This window comes from Mobula hypostoma, chromosome X1, assembly GCF_963921235.1.
Source record: "Mobula hypostoma chromosome X1, sMobHyp1.1, whole genome shotgun sequence".
Classification (NCBI taxonomy): Eukaryota; Metazoa; Chordata; class Chondrichthyes; order Myliobatiformes; family Myliobatidae; genus Mobula; species Mobula hypostoma.
This window is the reverse complement of record NC_086128.1, coordinates 66,122,859-66,138,320: the sequence shown is the minus strand read 5'-3', so window position 1 is coordinate 66,138,320 and position 15,462 is coordinate 66,122,859. Positions and strand designations below refer to the sequence as shown.

General features: G+C 50.1%; 2 protein-coding genes across 2 annotated transcripts in view; one reads left to right on the top strand and one right to left on the bottom strand.

The window, feature by feature from the left end:
• The window catches only part of LOC134340087 (kelch-like protein 10), a 35,476-nt gene extending 23,363 nt beyond the window's left edge, over positions 1 to 12,113 (top strand). Inside the window, exons 2-4 of the mRNA XM_063036915.1 lie at positions 3,272 to 3,889; positions 6,609 to 6,758; positions 11,042 to 12,113. Coding sequence (XP_062892985.1) covers positions 3,272 to 3,889; positions 6,609 to 6,758; positions 11,042 to 11,419 — 1,146 coding nt within the window. The 3' untranslated portion in view covers positions 11,420 to 12,113. The remainder of the gene's footprint in view (positions 1 to 3,271; positions 3,890 to 6,608; positions 6,759 to 11,041) is intronic.
• Positions 9,310 to 15,462, bottom strand: part of klhl11 (kelch-like family member 11) — a 32,752-nt gene continuing 26,599 nt past the window's right edge. The window contains exon 3 of the transcript XR_010016481.1: positions 9,310 to 9,493. The gene's annotated coding sequence lies outside the window, so the exon portion shown is untranslated. The remainder of the gene's footprint in view (positions 9,494 to 15,462) is intronic.

Sequence of the window (15,462 nt, the reverse complement as noted above, 5' to 3'; positions counted from 1 at the left end):
TGATCGGAGAGGAGAGTGGACCGTGGGAGAAAGGGAAGGAGGAGGGGCACCAGGGGGAGGTGATGGGTGAGAAAGGTAAAGGGCTGGAGAGGAAGGAATCTGATCGGAGAGGACAGTGGACCGTGGGAGAACGGGAAGGAGGAGGGACACCAGGGGGAGGTGATGGGTGGGAAAGGTAAAGGGCTGGAGAGGAAGGAATCTGATCGGAGAGTAGAGCGGACCGTGGGAGAAAGGGAAGGAGGAGGGACACCAGGGGGAGGTGATGGGTGGGAAAGGTAAAGGGCTGGAGAGGAAGGAATCTGATCGGAGAGGAGAGTGGACCGTGGGAGAAAGGGAAGGAGGAGGGACACCAGGGGGAGGTGATGGGTGAGAAAGGTAAAGGGCTGGAGAGGAAGGAATCTGATCGAAGAGGAGAGTGGACCATGGGAGAAAGGGAAGGAGGAGGGACACCAGGGGGAGGTGATGGGTGGGAAAGGTAAAGGGCTGGAGAGGAAGGAATCTGATCGGAGAGGAGAGTGGACCATGGGAGAAAGGGAAGGAGGAGGGACACCAGGGGGAGGTGATGGGCGGGAAAGGTAAAGGGCTGGAGAGGAAGGAATCTGCTCGGAGAGGAGAGTGGACCATGGGAGAAAGGGAAGGAGGAGGGACACCAGGGGGAGGTGATGGGTGAGAAAGGTAAAGGGCTGGAGAGGAAGGAATCTGCTCGGAGAGGAGAGTGGACCATGGGAGAAAGGGAAGGAGGAGGGACACCAGGGGGAGGTGATGGGTGGGAAAGGTAAAGGGCTGGAGAGGAAGGAATCTGACAGGAGAGGAGAGTGGACTGTGGGAGAAGGGAAGGAGGAGGGACACCAGGGGGAGGTGATGGGCGGGTGAGAAGAAGTAAAAGGTCAGAGTAGAGGAACTCAATCGACAATTCATTCCCCTCCAACAGACGCTGCTCGAACCGCTGAGTTCCTGCGGCAGATGGTTAGCGGCTCCACGCGTGCACTGAACCGAGCCAACTGCCTTGGCTCTCCGGTCTGGGATTAAGCAGCGCTCCGGGGGGGCGCCCAGAATGGGGTCGGGGGGGGGGGTGGGGACGATACCCACGCCGGACGAACAGCGGGTCGGGCGGCGTCTGTGAAAGGAGATGGGCAGTCGATGTTCCGGGTTGAGACCCTTCACCAGGACTGACAGACGAGGGGAGATGACGGGGGGTCGGGGTTGTTTAAGAGGCGGGGTGGCGCAGGAGATGGTTAGTGATGGGTGGATCCAGGTGAGAGGGGTAAAGGAGGCTGGAAACATTCCTTAAGGTTGTCATAACCAGGGGTGGGGCGGAGGAGAGGGTTAATAAGCACCACTACCTATTAAATGCTCCCAGTGTTGTGCGTCTCACGTAGCCTCTGACAACCAAGTCCAGCTCCCGGCCTTCCCGTGTGGTTTAGCTACTAAACCCGGCGGAACCGTGTCTACTGACAGGAGAAGGGGCAAACGCGGGTTACCGGCGCCTTAAAACCAGTCGCTCCGGGCAGATGGGGCTCGTCAGCCGCGGTTGGCAGCTCATCTGGGAGAAGGGAAACTCTGATCTCAAACCACCCGCTGTCTTGCGGCTACACCCGCTTCGGGAGTAAACCCCGCCGAGAGAAAAAAAGTCTGGAGAGCGGAGTCCCTAACGTTGAGTTCGAGGCTGCCTGGCAATTCCTGGTGCCAAACCGTGTCGGTCTCTGCCGGTCCTTTGGGTCCATCGGCTGCGTGGGGAGAGGGAGCTTGCTACACGGGGGCAGCAGTTCGCTCTCCGTATCGTACCGCCCTGGCCTGCGTATCCAGACAGCTGGGACGCACCGTCCCTGGACGACCCTGATCGATGGAGGGGGTGGGCGGCTGGAGGTCGCCGAGGGCTGAAGCTGACGGGAGAGGACGGCGGAGCGTGAAACCAAACGAGGGCGAGAGGGGCGATAGAAGGAGAGGTGTGGGTAACTCGTGCTTTCCCCCCGTTAGCAAAGGAGGCCCCTCGGTTGGCCGGAGGCCGACCGTGAGTATTGCGGCTGGCAGGGCGGTACGATACGGAGAGCGAACAGTTGCCCGTGTAACGGGCTCCCTCTCTCCACGTAGCGGATGAACCCAGAGAAACATAGAAAATAGGTGCAGGAGTAGGCCATTCGGCCCTTCGAGTCTGCACCACCATTCAGTACGATCATGGCTGATCATTCAACTCAGAACCCCGCCCCAGCCTTCCCTCCATACCCCCTGATCCCTTTAGCCACAAGGGCCATATCTAACTCCCTCTAGGCAATGAACTGGCCTCAACTGTTTCCTGTGGCAGAGAATTCCACAGATTCACCACTCTCTGTGTGAAGAAGGTTTTCCTCATCTCGGTCCTAAAAGGCTTCCCCTTAATCCTCAAACCGTGACCCCTCGTTCTGGACTTCTCCAACAACGGAAACAATCTTCCTGCATCTAGCCTGTCCAATCCCTTTAGGATTTTATATGTTTCAATAAGATCCCCCCTCAATCTTCTAAATTCCAACGAGTATAAGCCTAGCTGATCCAGTCTTTCATCATATGAAAGTCCTGCCATCCCAGGAATCAATCTGGTGAACCTTCTTTCTACTCCCTCTATGGCAAAGATGTCTTTCCTCAGATTAGGGGACCAAAACTGCACACAATACTCCAGGTGTGGTCTCACCAAGGCCTTGTACAACTGCAGTAGAACCTCCCTGCTCCTGTACTTGAATCCTCTCGCTATAAATGCCAGCATACCATTCGCCTTTTTCACCGCCTGCTGTACCTGCATGCCCACTTTCAATGACTGGTGTATAATGACACCCAGGTCTCGTTGCACCTCCCCTTTTCCTAATCGGCCACGATTCAGATAATAATCTGTTTTCCTATTTTTGCCACCAAAGTGGATAACTTCACATTTATCCACATTAAATTGCATCTGCCATGAATTTGCCCACTCACCTAACCTATCCAAGTCACCCTGCATCCTCTTAGCATCCTCCTCACAGCTAACACTGCCACCCAGCTTCGTGTCATCCGCAAACTTGGAGATGCTGCATTTAATTCCCTCGTCCAGGTCATTAATATATGTATTAATGATATTAATGGCACCGGGAGTTGCCAGTCAGCGTGGAACTCAAGGTCGGACTCTGCCTGAGGGGCTCCAGCTCCGGATTTCCCCCCTCGCGGTTCACTCCCGAAGCCTTCCCCGTGAGTGGGCATAGCGGGGTCTCCTCCTCCCCGTGCTAACCGCTCGTTGCCTTCCCCCTTCCCCGCCCCGGCCCCGTAGGTGAGACTGGCCCTCATGAACGCCGAGTACTTCATGAACAACGTCAAGAACAACGACTACGTGAAGGACAACGACGACTGCAAGCCGATCATTATCAACGCCCTCAAGGCCATGTACGACCTCAACATGAACGGGCCGTCCAGCTCGGACTTCCGCAACCCGCTCACCAGGCCCCGGCTCCCCTTCTCCATCCTCTTCGCCATCGGCGGCTGGAGCGGCGGCAGCCCCACCAACGCCATCGAGGCGTACGACGCCCGCGCCGACCGCTGGGTCAATGTCACCTGCGAGGAGGAGAGCCCCCGGGCTTACCACGGCGCCGCCTACCTCAACGGCTTCGTCTACATCATCGGCGGCTTCGACAGCGTGGACTACTTCAACAGCGTCAAGCGCTTCGACCCGGTGAGGCGGGCGTGGCAACAGGTGGCGCCCATGCACTCCCGGCGCTGCTATGTCAGCGTTACCGTCCTCGACAGCTTCATCTACGCCATGGGCGGCTTCGACGGCTACGTGCGCCTCAACACCGCCGAGCGCTACGAGCCCGAGACCAACCAGTGGACGCTGATCGCGCCGATGCACGAACAGCGCAGCGACGCCAGCGCCACCATGCTGCACGGCAAGGTAACCCGGAGGGTCGGGGGGAGATGGGGTGGGGGGCAGCCCCGAGCCTCCGGCTAAAGAAACTCCTGGCATTAGCCATTTCCGCCCCCAGGAAAATCTAGCATCAAAGTTGGTGCTGAACGCAGCATCTCCAGGAAGAGGTACAGTCGACGTTTCAGGCCGAGACCCTTCGTCAGGACTTCGTCGGCCCGAAACGTCGACTGTACCTCTTCCTGGAGATGCTGCGTTCACCAGCAACTTTGATGTGTGTTGCTTGGGTTTCCAGCGTCCGCAGATTTCCTCGTGTTTGCCCAGGAAATTCTCTCTGGTTACCCGCCTCCCTGCCTCCCTGTACGCCTCCGTCAAGTCAGCTCTTCCCTCCACGGAGAAACGCCCCAGCTCGCTCCTCTCTTACCCCAGAGCCCTGCAGAAGTCGGAGCTCCATTCTAATATTGTAGGAGGAATATTGTATCATTTCTTAATGCGTGCATTACTAAATGACAATAAAAGAGGACTGCGTGTCCTCGAAATCTAATCACCTCCAGTTTGAACTCTCCAAGGTAATCGCCCAGCTCGAGCGGTAAACGACGATCACCGCAAGACGTAGCTGCAGATTTTGGCTATTCGGCCCGCTGAGTCTGCTCCACTCTATTCCATCATGGCCGGATTATTTTCCCCTCTCAACAACACCCCCCCCCCACACTCTCTTTCCTTCGCCCCTAATCGCGAACCGATCAACCTCCGCTTTCAATGTGGCTCAGTCTCCGCCGCCGCCTGCGTGGCCACGAATTCCACAGATCCACCGGCCTCTGGCCGGCTGGAGAAATCCGGCCTCGCCTCTGTTCTAATTACAGGTCGCAGGTCTCACTGAAAGGAGCCAAAAGGACGGGGATTTGATCACCGGCTGTAATAATGTGGCCAGTACCCGGCGGCAGAAATGTGCAATCGATCAGTCGATAATACATCGGCCTTTAGGATCAGGTTTAAGAACACTAAATAAGACCGTAAGACATAGGAGCAGAATGTGGCCACTCGGCCCATCAAGTCTGCTGCCATTCCATCACCCCCTCAACCCCACTCTCCTGCCTTCTGCCTGTAACCTTAGATGCCCTGACTAATCAAGAACCTATCAACCTCCGCTTTAAGTCTCCCCAATGACTTGGCCTCCAGAGCCGCCTGTGGTGACGAATTCCACAGATTCACCTCCCTCTGGCGAAAGAAATTCCTCCTCACCTCTGTTCTAAATGGACGTCCCCCTATTCTGAGGCTGTGCCTAGACCCCCCCCCCCCCCCCCCCCCCGCCTCCAAGAACTTGAGAATATAGGTTTAAACTGAGGACCTTTTCCACACAAGCTGCAGGAGGAGGTGTTTCAGGTACAATGACAACGTTTAAAAAACAGAACGATTCTGCAGATGCTGGAAATCGAGAATAATGCGCACAAAATGCTGGAGGAACAGCCGCCCCCCCCCCCACACCATCTTGTTTTCCAATCCTTATTCTGGTTACCCTTTCACCCCTTCTCTTCCCCTCACTTAAGAGACTACTAGACAGGTATATGGAGGAATTTAAGGTGTGGGGGGGGGGAGTTATATCGGAGGCAGGGTTTAAGTGTCGGCACAACATTGTGGGCCGAAGGGCCTGTATTATTCTATGTTCACCTGCCTATCACGCCATTCCCTTTCTCCCACGGTCCGCTCTCCTCTCCAATCAGATTCTTTCTTCTTCAGCCCTTTTCCTCTTCCGCCTATCATCTCCCAGCTTCTCGCTTTATTTCCATCTTCCCAATCACCCATCATCTGCAAACTGGTACTCGACCCCCTCCCCCCTCCCCTCCCTTACCTTCTTATTCTGGCTCCTACACCCCACCCCCTCAAGCGTCAACTGTTTACTCCTCTCACTGGAGCTGCCTGACCTGCTGAGTTCCTCCAGCATTGTGTGTGTGTGTGTGTGTGTGTGTGTGTGTGTGTGTGTGTGTGTGTCTGTGAGTGTGTGAGTGAGTGAGTCAGTGTGTGTGTGTGTGTGTATCTGTGTGAGTGTATGTGTCTGTAAGTGTGTGTGTGTGTGTGTGTGTCTGTGTGTGTCTGAGTGTGTGAGTGAGTGAGTCAGTGTGTGTGTGTCTGTATGTGTGTATCTGTGTGAGTGTATGTGTCTGTAAGTGAGTGTGTGAGTGAGTGTGTGTGGGAGTGTGTGAGTGAGTGTGTGTGAGTGTGTGTGTGTGTGCATTACAATCGTTTGAGATCTGGTTCTCAACTGCAGAAAATGGCTTAACTGATGCTGCGAGTGGATGCTAAAAGCTCTAAAACAGAATCATTCCACCCACTGTGAGCGGTCTTTTACCATTCATAATTTTATAAAAATTATTAAATTCAAATTATTCCTGCTGTATTATTTCTTCACTCCGGTACTTGCTTCCATCTCCTCTGCTTTTAAGTAACTGGCCGGCAACCGTTAATTAACGATTGGCTCTATTTGTCACATAAACATTGAAACAGACACAGAAATTGACACCACCACAGTCCAAGCATGTGTTGGAGGCTGCCTACAAGTGTCGGCAGGCTACCGGCGAATAGAATGCCCGAAATATTTCCACTGTGTGCTTAATTGCTGGTCCTCAGTAATTCAAAAGTTGGTGCACTCTTGGTTTTGGCTTGTTCTTGAACAGTGATCGGCGTGTACACCTTACGGTGAACTCAATCCATCTGATGCAGCCAGCTAACTGTCCTTTCCTCTTCACCCCAGGTCTACATATGTGGAGGGTTCAACGGGAACGAGTGCTTGTTTACGGCCGAGTTCTACACTCCAGAAACTAACCAATGGACAACCGTAGCCCCCATGAGAAGCCGGCGTAGTGGTGTTGGTGTTATAGCTTACGGTGAATGTGTGTACGCAGTAAGTAACGACATCGTGCCATCATAGATCGCTCTTAATAAATGTACACTCATTGGCAACTTTATTAGGTACAGGAGTGGAGCTCAGTGTAATCTTCTGCTGCTGTAGCCCAACCACTTCAAGGTTGGACGTGTTGTTCATTCAGAGATGCTCTTCTACGCACCACTGTTGCAACACGTGGCTATTTGAGTTACCGTCACCTTCCTGTCAGCTTGAACCAGTCTGGCCATTCTCCCCTGACCTCTCCCACTAACAAGGCACTTCTGCTCACAGGATTTTCCTTTTTGTGTTTCTCACACCATTCTATGTTAAGCTCTAGAATCCACTGTGCCTGAAAAATTCCAGGAGATCAGCGGTTTCTGAGATACTCAAACCACCCCGTCTGGCACCACCAATCATTCCAGGGAGAAAGTCGCTTAGATCACATTTCTTCCCCGTTCTGATGTTCAGTCTGAACAACAACTGAACCTCTTGACCCCGTCTGCATGCTTTTATGCCTTGGGAGTTGCTGCCACACGATTGGCTGGTTAGATATTTGCATTAACGAACAGGTGTACCTAATAAAGTGGCCGCTGATTGTAAATTCCCCAATTAGAGAGAAGGAAAATGAGATTGAAGAGAATTTCGATCAAGGGAAGCTGAGGAAATATGTATATTTTGTTTTGTTATAATTTATTGCCATGATGACACCACTCTCAGGTTGGAGGAGCAACACCTCAAATTCCATCTGGGCAGCCTCCAACCTGATGGCATGAACATCGATTTCCCCAATTTCCTCCACCCCCTTCCCTCTTCTTCCATTCTCCACTCTGGCTCCCCTCTTACTCTTCTCCTCATTTGCTATCACCTCCTCCTTCCCTTCCTCCCATGGTCCACTCTCCTATCAGACTCCTTCTTCCCCAGCCCGTTACCTTTTCCACCTATCAACCCCAGCTCCTTATTTCAAACCCCCCCCCCCCGTACCGGCATTAATTCACCTATCACCACTGGGCTTTTTCCCCGGTCCTCACCTTTATCCAGCTTCTTCCATTTTCCTTTCCGATCCCGACGAAGGGTCTCGGTCGAAACGCCGGCTCTTTAGTCTTCTGCACTGGTGCTGCCTGGCCCGCTGAATTCCTCCAGCATTTTGAGCGTGCAGTGCTCTGGATTTCCAGCATCTCTTGTGCTTATGTATTCTGAATGGACCAGAGGTCCTAGTCTGGAGTGAGGTTGCGAAATTTGAAACCACTGAATATTATGTACTGGTTCAAGGGCTGAACACTCATCTCTGGATCAGACAGATACAGATTCAAGCCCCACGCTTAGGAAGAGAGTTTACTGAGGGAACGTTACAGTGCAGAGGTGGTGCCTGCCCAATAGGGCATCGAGGCATGGCACTATATTCCCTAAACACTACGAATGAAGGAAACAACAACAATCAACAATACCCACTAGGAATAGGGTTCCCCTGGTCCTCACCTACCACCCCACCAGCCTCCAGGTCCAACATATTATTCTCCGTAGCTTCCGCCACCTCCAACGCGATCCCACCACTAAGCACATCTTTCCCTTGCCCCCCCGCTTTCCACAGGGATCGCTCCCTACGCAACTCCCTTGTCCATTCGTCCCCCCCATCCCTCCCCACTGATCTCCCTCCTGGCACTTATCCGTGTAAGCGGAACAAGTGCTACACATGCCCTTACACTTCCTCCCTTACCACCATTCAGGGTCCCAAACAGTCCTTCCAGGTAAGGCGACACTTCACCTGTGAGTCGACTGGGGTGATATACTGCGTCCGGTGCTCCCGATGTGGCCTTCTGTATATTGGCGAGACCCGACGCAGACTGGGAGACCGCTTTGCTGAACATCTACGCTCTGTCCGCCAGAGAAAGCAGGATCTCCCAGTGGCCACACATTTTAATTCCACATCCCATTCCCATTCTGACATGTCTGTCCACGGCCTCCTCTACTGTAAAGATGAAGCCACACTCAGGTTGGAGGAACAACACCTTATATTCCGTCTGGGTAGCCTCCAACCTGATGGCATAAACATCGACTTCTCTAACTTCCGCTAATGCCCCACCTCCCCCTCGTACCCCATCTGTTTTTTATTTTTATACACACATTCTTTCTCTCACTCTCCTTTTTCTCCCTCTGACTATACCCCTTGCCCACCCTCTGGTCCCCCCCCCTTGTCTTTCTCCCCGGACCTCCTGTCCCATGATCCTCTCATATCCCCTTTGCCTATCACCTGTCCAGCTCTCGGCTCCATCCCTCCCCCTCCTGTCTTCTCCTATCATTTTGGACCTCCCCCTCCCCCTCTCAAATCTCTTACTAGCTCTTCCTTCAGTTAGTCCTGACGAAGGGTCTTGGCCCGAAACATCGACTGTACCTCTTCCTAGAGATGCTGCCTGGCCTGCTGCGTTCACCAGCAACTTTTATGTGTGTTGGATGAAGGAAATCTCTTCTTTGGTGTCCTTGAAAATAAAAGCATTCTTAAAATAGATTATCTGGCCTTTTGCCTCACTGTTGGCAAGGACTAGAGGGACAGTATCTGTGCCGTGGTGTTCTAAGACTGTCTGACTTCATTGTAGGAGATTTCTCAACGTTCAAAGTAAATTTATTATCAAAGTACATATATGTCACCATATACAGCCCTGACAGTCATTTTCTTGTGGGCGTCCTCAATAGAGTAATAACCCAAACAGAATCAATGAAAGAACTTGGGCGTTCAACCAGAGTGAAGACCACAAACTCTGCAAATACAAAAAGAAATAATAGTAGTAAATAAATAAGCAACAAATATCGAGAACATGAGCCGAACAGTCCTTGAAAGTGAATCCATTGATTGTTCCTGAATTGACCACCCCATTTGAACAGGAAATAAACCACACACTGCGTAACCGTGATCGTGCCGAGGTCAGGATATTGGAGGATGGTACATTTATTCATTTGCTTTTCCCTCCCCACTTCCCCTAACACATTAACACTTTTCAATAAAGTACTATTCAGTGGCCGGAACAACATTGTGAGCCGAATGTTGTATGTGGGGTAAAAGGTCTCTGAAAGAAAGATAATTTTTGAAGAATTCCTTTTTGTGAAAGATCTTCTCGAACTTTTCTGAGCTATAAATAATTTTTGTTTCTTCACTACCTTGAAAATGGTATTTAAATCTTATATTACCAGAAACTCTTCTCCCAAGATTTACCTACTTACTGCCCATTACGCTGCTGGTGCTTAGGGAAGCAATGAAGGTGCTCCATAGAAGAATTCTTCATTGCTGTTTCTGTAACAATTTTTACTTTGACCAGTCAGGGTTGTTATCGTTGAGCTGAATCCCCCAAGCCTAGAGGACCAATGGACCACTCTTAGTCTGTCCTCTAACCTTTGACCTGTTTGGAATGGGCGACCCTACCAAGAGCCAAAGAGTAAAGCCCTTGACTCCAGCCAACATAGCTCTCCAGGCACGACAACCTCCAAACCCCATGACAAGGCTGTGGTCCTTTTGGAGGCTTCTCCCAAGAACCCATCCTCGATTTGAGAAAAAAAAAATATCTAAAATCGAACTCTCAATTCCCGGCGATCTTTATTTCACTCTTCACAAGTAATTCTCTGCTTTGTAATGACGAAATGGGTAATGGGTGACCGTCACGGGTAAAGCTCTCCCCACTATTGAGTACATCTATTTGAAATGTTGCAGCAGGAAAGCAGCATGCATCATTAGGGACCCAACCGCCCAGGACATGCTCTCTTCTCACCGCCGCCATCAGGAAGAAGGCACGGGTACTTTGGGACTCACACCACCCGGTTCAGGAAGTTATTACCCTTCGACCATCAGGTGATCGAACCAGTGGAGATAACTTCACTTGCCCCCATCTCTGAACTGTTCCCACAACCTATGGACTCACTTTCAAGGCCACTTCTGTCATGTTCTCAATTATTATTTGCTTGCTTGTTTCTTTCTTCCTTTATTATTTCGTTATTTTTGTATTTGCACACTTGGTTAACTTCTGCGCTCTGTTTGAGCACCCAAATTGGTACGGTCTTTCATTGATTCTGCTATGGTTATCATCCTATGGATTCAGTGAGGATGCCCTCAAGGAAATGAATCTCAACAGTTTATATATGTACTTTGAACTTTGGAAAGTCTAGATGACATGGAACTCCAGGTGTCAACTGACACTTTTCCATAAAATCGCAGAAATTTGAAGATTTTATTGTGGTCCATATAATTTATTGAGATTAAAAGTAAAACAGGCTGTTTCCTTTGTTGTGAGCATTGTGTTTATTTCTTTGAACGCCAGGTAGGAGGTTTCGATGGTGCTAACCGACTCCGGAGCGCTGAAGCCTACAGTCCGCTCACCAATACGTGGCGCACGCTACCCACCATGTTCAACCCCCGCAGCAACTTTGGCATCGAGGTGGTGGACGACCTCCTGTTTGTCGTGGGCGGCTTCAATGGCTTCACCACCACGTTCAACGTAGAGTGCTACGATGAGAAGACGGATGAGTGGTATGATGCCCACGACATGAGTATCTACCGCAGCGCCCTGAGCTGCTGCGTGGTGCCGGGCCTGCCCAACGTCAGGGAGTATGCAGCGCCCCGAGACAAACTGCTCGGGTTATTGTCCCGCGAGGAACAAATAAAATATTCTGCTTCTACCAGTATTTTAGCAGTATGATCTCTGAAATGACAACTTGATTACTCTTTTGCTGTTACCAATAAAATATTTTCCTGAAGAATCAACTGTGTAATAACCATAAATAAAACTTATTTTTTAATAAAATTTTTTTTTAGAAACTTGGTATGACTATATACAGTGTTAAATGTGAAGAAGCCGCCCAGGGAACACAGAGAGTGAACAGCATCAGAGTTCTGAAAATTAAAGTATTGTTTTCAGGATCAATTAACAGGGCACACGTCAGGGAGAATGAGAGATTCCTTTCACCATCAATGCCTCACAAAGGAGAAGGAAAGATGTCTTCTGCATGCTGGAGAAGTGATACCATTTGTACCGTGAGTAAGGAAAGGAAAACGGAGTGTAGAGTGTTATAGTCCAAGAGGAAGAGGTCTAAATGAACAGGTTAAGTATGTGACAGTAGATAATTATCAGCTCTTGATGTGGGGGGGGGGGGGTATCGCTCAGTGGTAGAGCACTTGACTGCAGATCCACAGGTCCCTGGTTCAAATCTGGGTGCCCCTTTGTTTGTTCAATGCTTTTCAGTGGCAGTGACCTGGTTTCAATTACCCGTCGCTGTCTGTAAAGAATTCGTACATTCTCAGTTTCCTCCGGGTGCTCTGGTTTCCTCCCACGTTCCAAGGGCATACAGGTTAGTAGGTTAATTGATCACGGGCAGTGTGGGCTCGTTGGGCTATGAGAGTCTTTTATCTCTAAGTAAACATAAATAAAGTTAGAATGAGGTCCCTACACAACTCCCTTGTCCATTCGTCCCCCCCCCCCCATCCCTCCCCACTGATCTCCCTCCTGGCACTTATCCGTGTAAGCGGAACAAGTGCTACACATGCCCTTACACTTCCTCCCTTCCCACCATTCAGGGCCCCAAACAGTCCTTCCAGGTGAGGCATCACTTCACCTGTGAGTCGACTGGGGTGATATACTGCGTCCGGTGCTCCCGATGTGGCCTTTTATATATTGGCGAGACCCGACATAGACTGGGAGACCGCTTTGCTGAACATCTACGCTCTGTCCGCCAGAGAAAGCAGGATCTCCCAGTGGCCACACATTTTAATTCCACATCCCATTCCCATTCTGACATGTCTATCCACGGCCTCCTCTACTGTCAAGATGAAGCCACACTCAGGTTGGAGGAACAACACCTTATATTCCGTCTGGGTAGCCTCCAACCTGATGGCATGAACATTGACTTCTCTAACTTCCGCTAAGGCCCCACCTCCCCCTCATATCCCATCTGTTACTCATTTTTATGCACACATTCTTTCTCTCACTCTCCTTTTTCTCCCTCTGTCCCTCTGAATATACCTCTTGCTCATCCTCTGGGTCACCCCCCCCCGTCTTTCTTCCCGGACCTCCTGTCCCATGATCCTCTCGTATCCCCTTTTGCCTATCACCTGTCCAGCTCTCGGCTCTATCCCTCCCCCTCCTGTCTTCTCCTATCATTTTGCATCTCCCCCTCCCCCTCCAGCTTTCAAATCCCTTACTCACTCTTCCTTCAGTTAGTCCTGATGAAGGGTCTCGGCCTGAAACGTCGACTGCGCCTCTTCCTATAGATGCTGCTTGGCCTGCTGCGTTCACCAGCAACTTTGATGTATGTTGTTGGAATGAGGTGTGTTCGTTTGTTATGCGCCGTGGGTGATCACGGTCCTTGCAAGACCCATGATCGTTCCTGGCAAATTTTTCTACTGAAGTGGTTTGCCATCGCTTTCTTCTGGGCAGTGTCTTTACAAGATGGGTGACCCCCCCCCTCCCCCCAGCCTAATATTATCAATACTGTTCAGAGATTGTCTGCCTGGCGTCAGTGGTCATATAACTAGCAGAGGTAAGGAGCACCTTTCACCTCCTTTGATAAAGACGTATCTCCACCCTGCCAATGAGGTACAAGGGTTTTAAAAAAAGTCACAGGATGTTTGTATAATTTGAACCCAGAGTATGGTATTGATAAGGATAAATCCAATGCAGGAGACGGAGACAATAGGGTTAATTTTCCTAAATTAGTAGATACATCAGTGGATTTAGTAAAACAGTTACTGCATTTCTGGAGTACAAAGCAAAAGGATTGTAAAGTAGATTTGTTACAGCGGCAATTTCCAACGAACTACCTAAACTAAACAAGAGGTCGGCATTGGAAAATGAACAAAATCTGCCAACTCTGGGGTCACGGCGACTAGGATGATTGAGTATGTGAAAGATTTTTTCATCTTTTAGATTAGGTTTCTTTCTCTCATAGGTACATCGAAACATACAGGGAAATGTGCTGCTTGTGGCAATGCAAATAGTCCAAGGGTATCTGAAGATGCCTCCATAAATCAAAGTATTGAGTGCAGGAGATGGCATGTTATGCTGAAGTTGTATAAGACGTTGGCGAGGCCTAACTCGGTGTATTGTGTGCATTTTTAGTCGCCTACCCACAGGAAAGATGCATATAAGGTTGAAAGAGCCCTGAGAAAATTTATAAGGATGTCGCCGGGTCTGAAGGGCCTGAGTTACAAGGAAAGATTGAATAGGTTAGGATTTCATTCCTTACAATGTAGAAGATTGAGCTGAGATTTGATGAGCGTATACAATATTGTGAGGGGAGTATAAGACCATAAGATATAGGAGCAGAATTAGGCCATTTGGCCCATCAGGTCTGCTCTGCCATTTCATCATGGCTGATTCAGTTTTCCTCTCAGCCCAGTCTCCTGCCCTCCTCTAATATCCCTTCATGTCCTGACCAATCAAGAATGTATCAACCTCTGTCATAAAGACTTGGCCTCCACAGCTCCATAAGTTCCACCGATTCACCACACTCAGGCTAAGGGAATTCCTCCTTGTATCTGTTCTAAAAGGACAGCCCTCTGTTCTGAGTCGATGTCCTCTGATCTTAGATTCTCTCATCATAGGAGAGACATCCACTACTGGTCTTTCACTGTTCGATAGGTTTCAACTGGGTCACCCCCAGCCTTCTGAATTCCAGTGAATACAGGCCCGGAGAAATCAAATGCTCTTCATATGACAAGTCATTCTATCCTGGAATAATTTTCGTGAACCTCCTTTGAACCTTCTCCAGTTTCAGCACCTCCTTTCTAAAATGAGGAGCTCAAAACTGCTCACAATACTCCAAGTGAGGCCTCACCAGTGCTTTATAAAGTCAAACAACAGGAATTCTGCAGACGCTGGAAATTCAAGCAACACACATCAGAAGTTGCTGGTGAACGCAGCAGGCTAGGCAGCATCCGTAGGAAGAGGTGCAGTCGACGTTTCAGGCCGAGACCCTTCGTCAGGACTAACTGAAGGAAGAGTGAGTAAGGGATTTGAAAGTTGGAGGGGGAGGGGGAGATCCGAAATGATAGGAGAAGACAGGAGGGGGAGGGATGGAGCCAAGAGCTGGACAGGTGATAGGCAAAAGGGATATGAGAGGATCATGGGACAGGAGGTCCAGGAAGAAAGACGGGGGGGGGACCCAGAGGATGGGCAAGAGGTATAGTCAGAGGGACAGAGGGAGAAAAAGGAGAGTGAGAGAAAGAATGTGTGCATAAAAATAAATAACAGATGGGGTACGAGGGGGAGGTGGGGCCTTAGCGGAAGTTAGAGAAGTCGATGTTCATGCCATCAGGTTGGAGGCTACCCAGACGGAATATAAGGTGTTGTTCCTCCAACCTGAGTGTGGCTTCATCTTTACAGTAGAGGAGGCCGTGGATAGACATGTCGGAATGGGAATGGGATGTGGAATTAAAATGTGTGGCCACTGGGAGATCCTGCTTTCTCTGGCAGACAGAGCTTTATAAAGTCCTTGCTTTTATATTCCAGTCCCCTTGAAATGAATTTGCCTTCCTCACCACAGACTTAACCTGCAAATTCATGTTTAGAGAATCCTGCACAAGGACTCCCAAATCCCTTTGCGCTTCAGATTTTTGTATTTTCTCTCCATTTAGAAAATAGTCAACCCTTTCATTTCTCCTACCAAAGTGCAAGACCATACACTTCCCGACACTGTATTCCATCTGCATTTCTTTGCCCGTTCTCTGAATCCAAGTCCTTCTGTA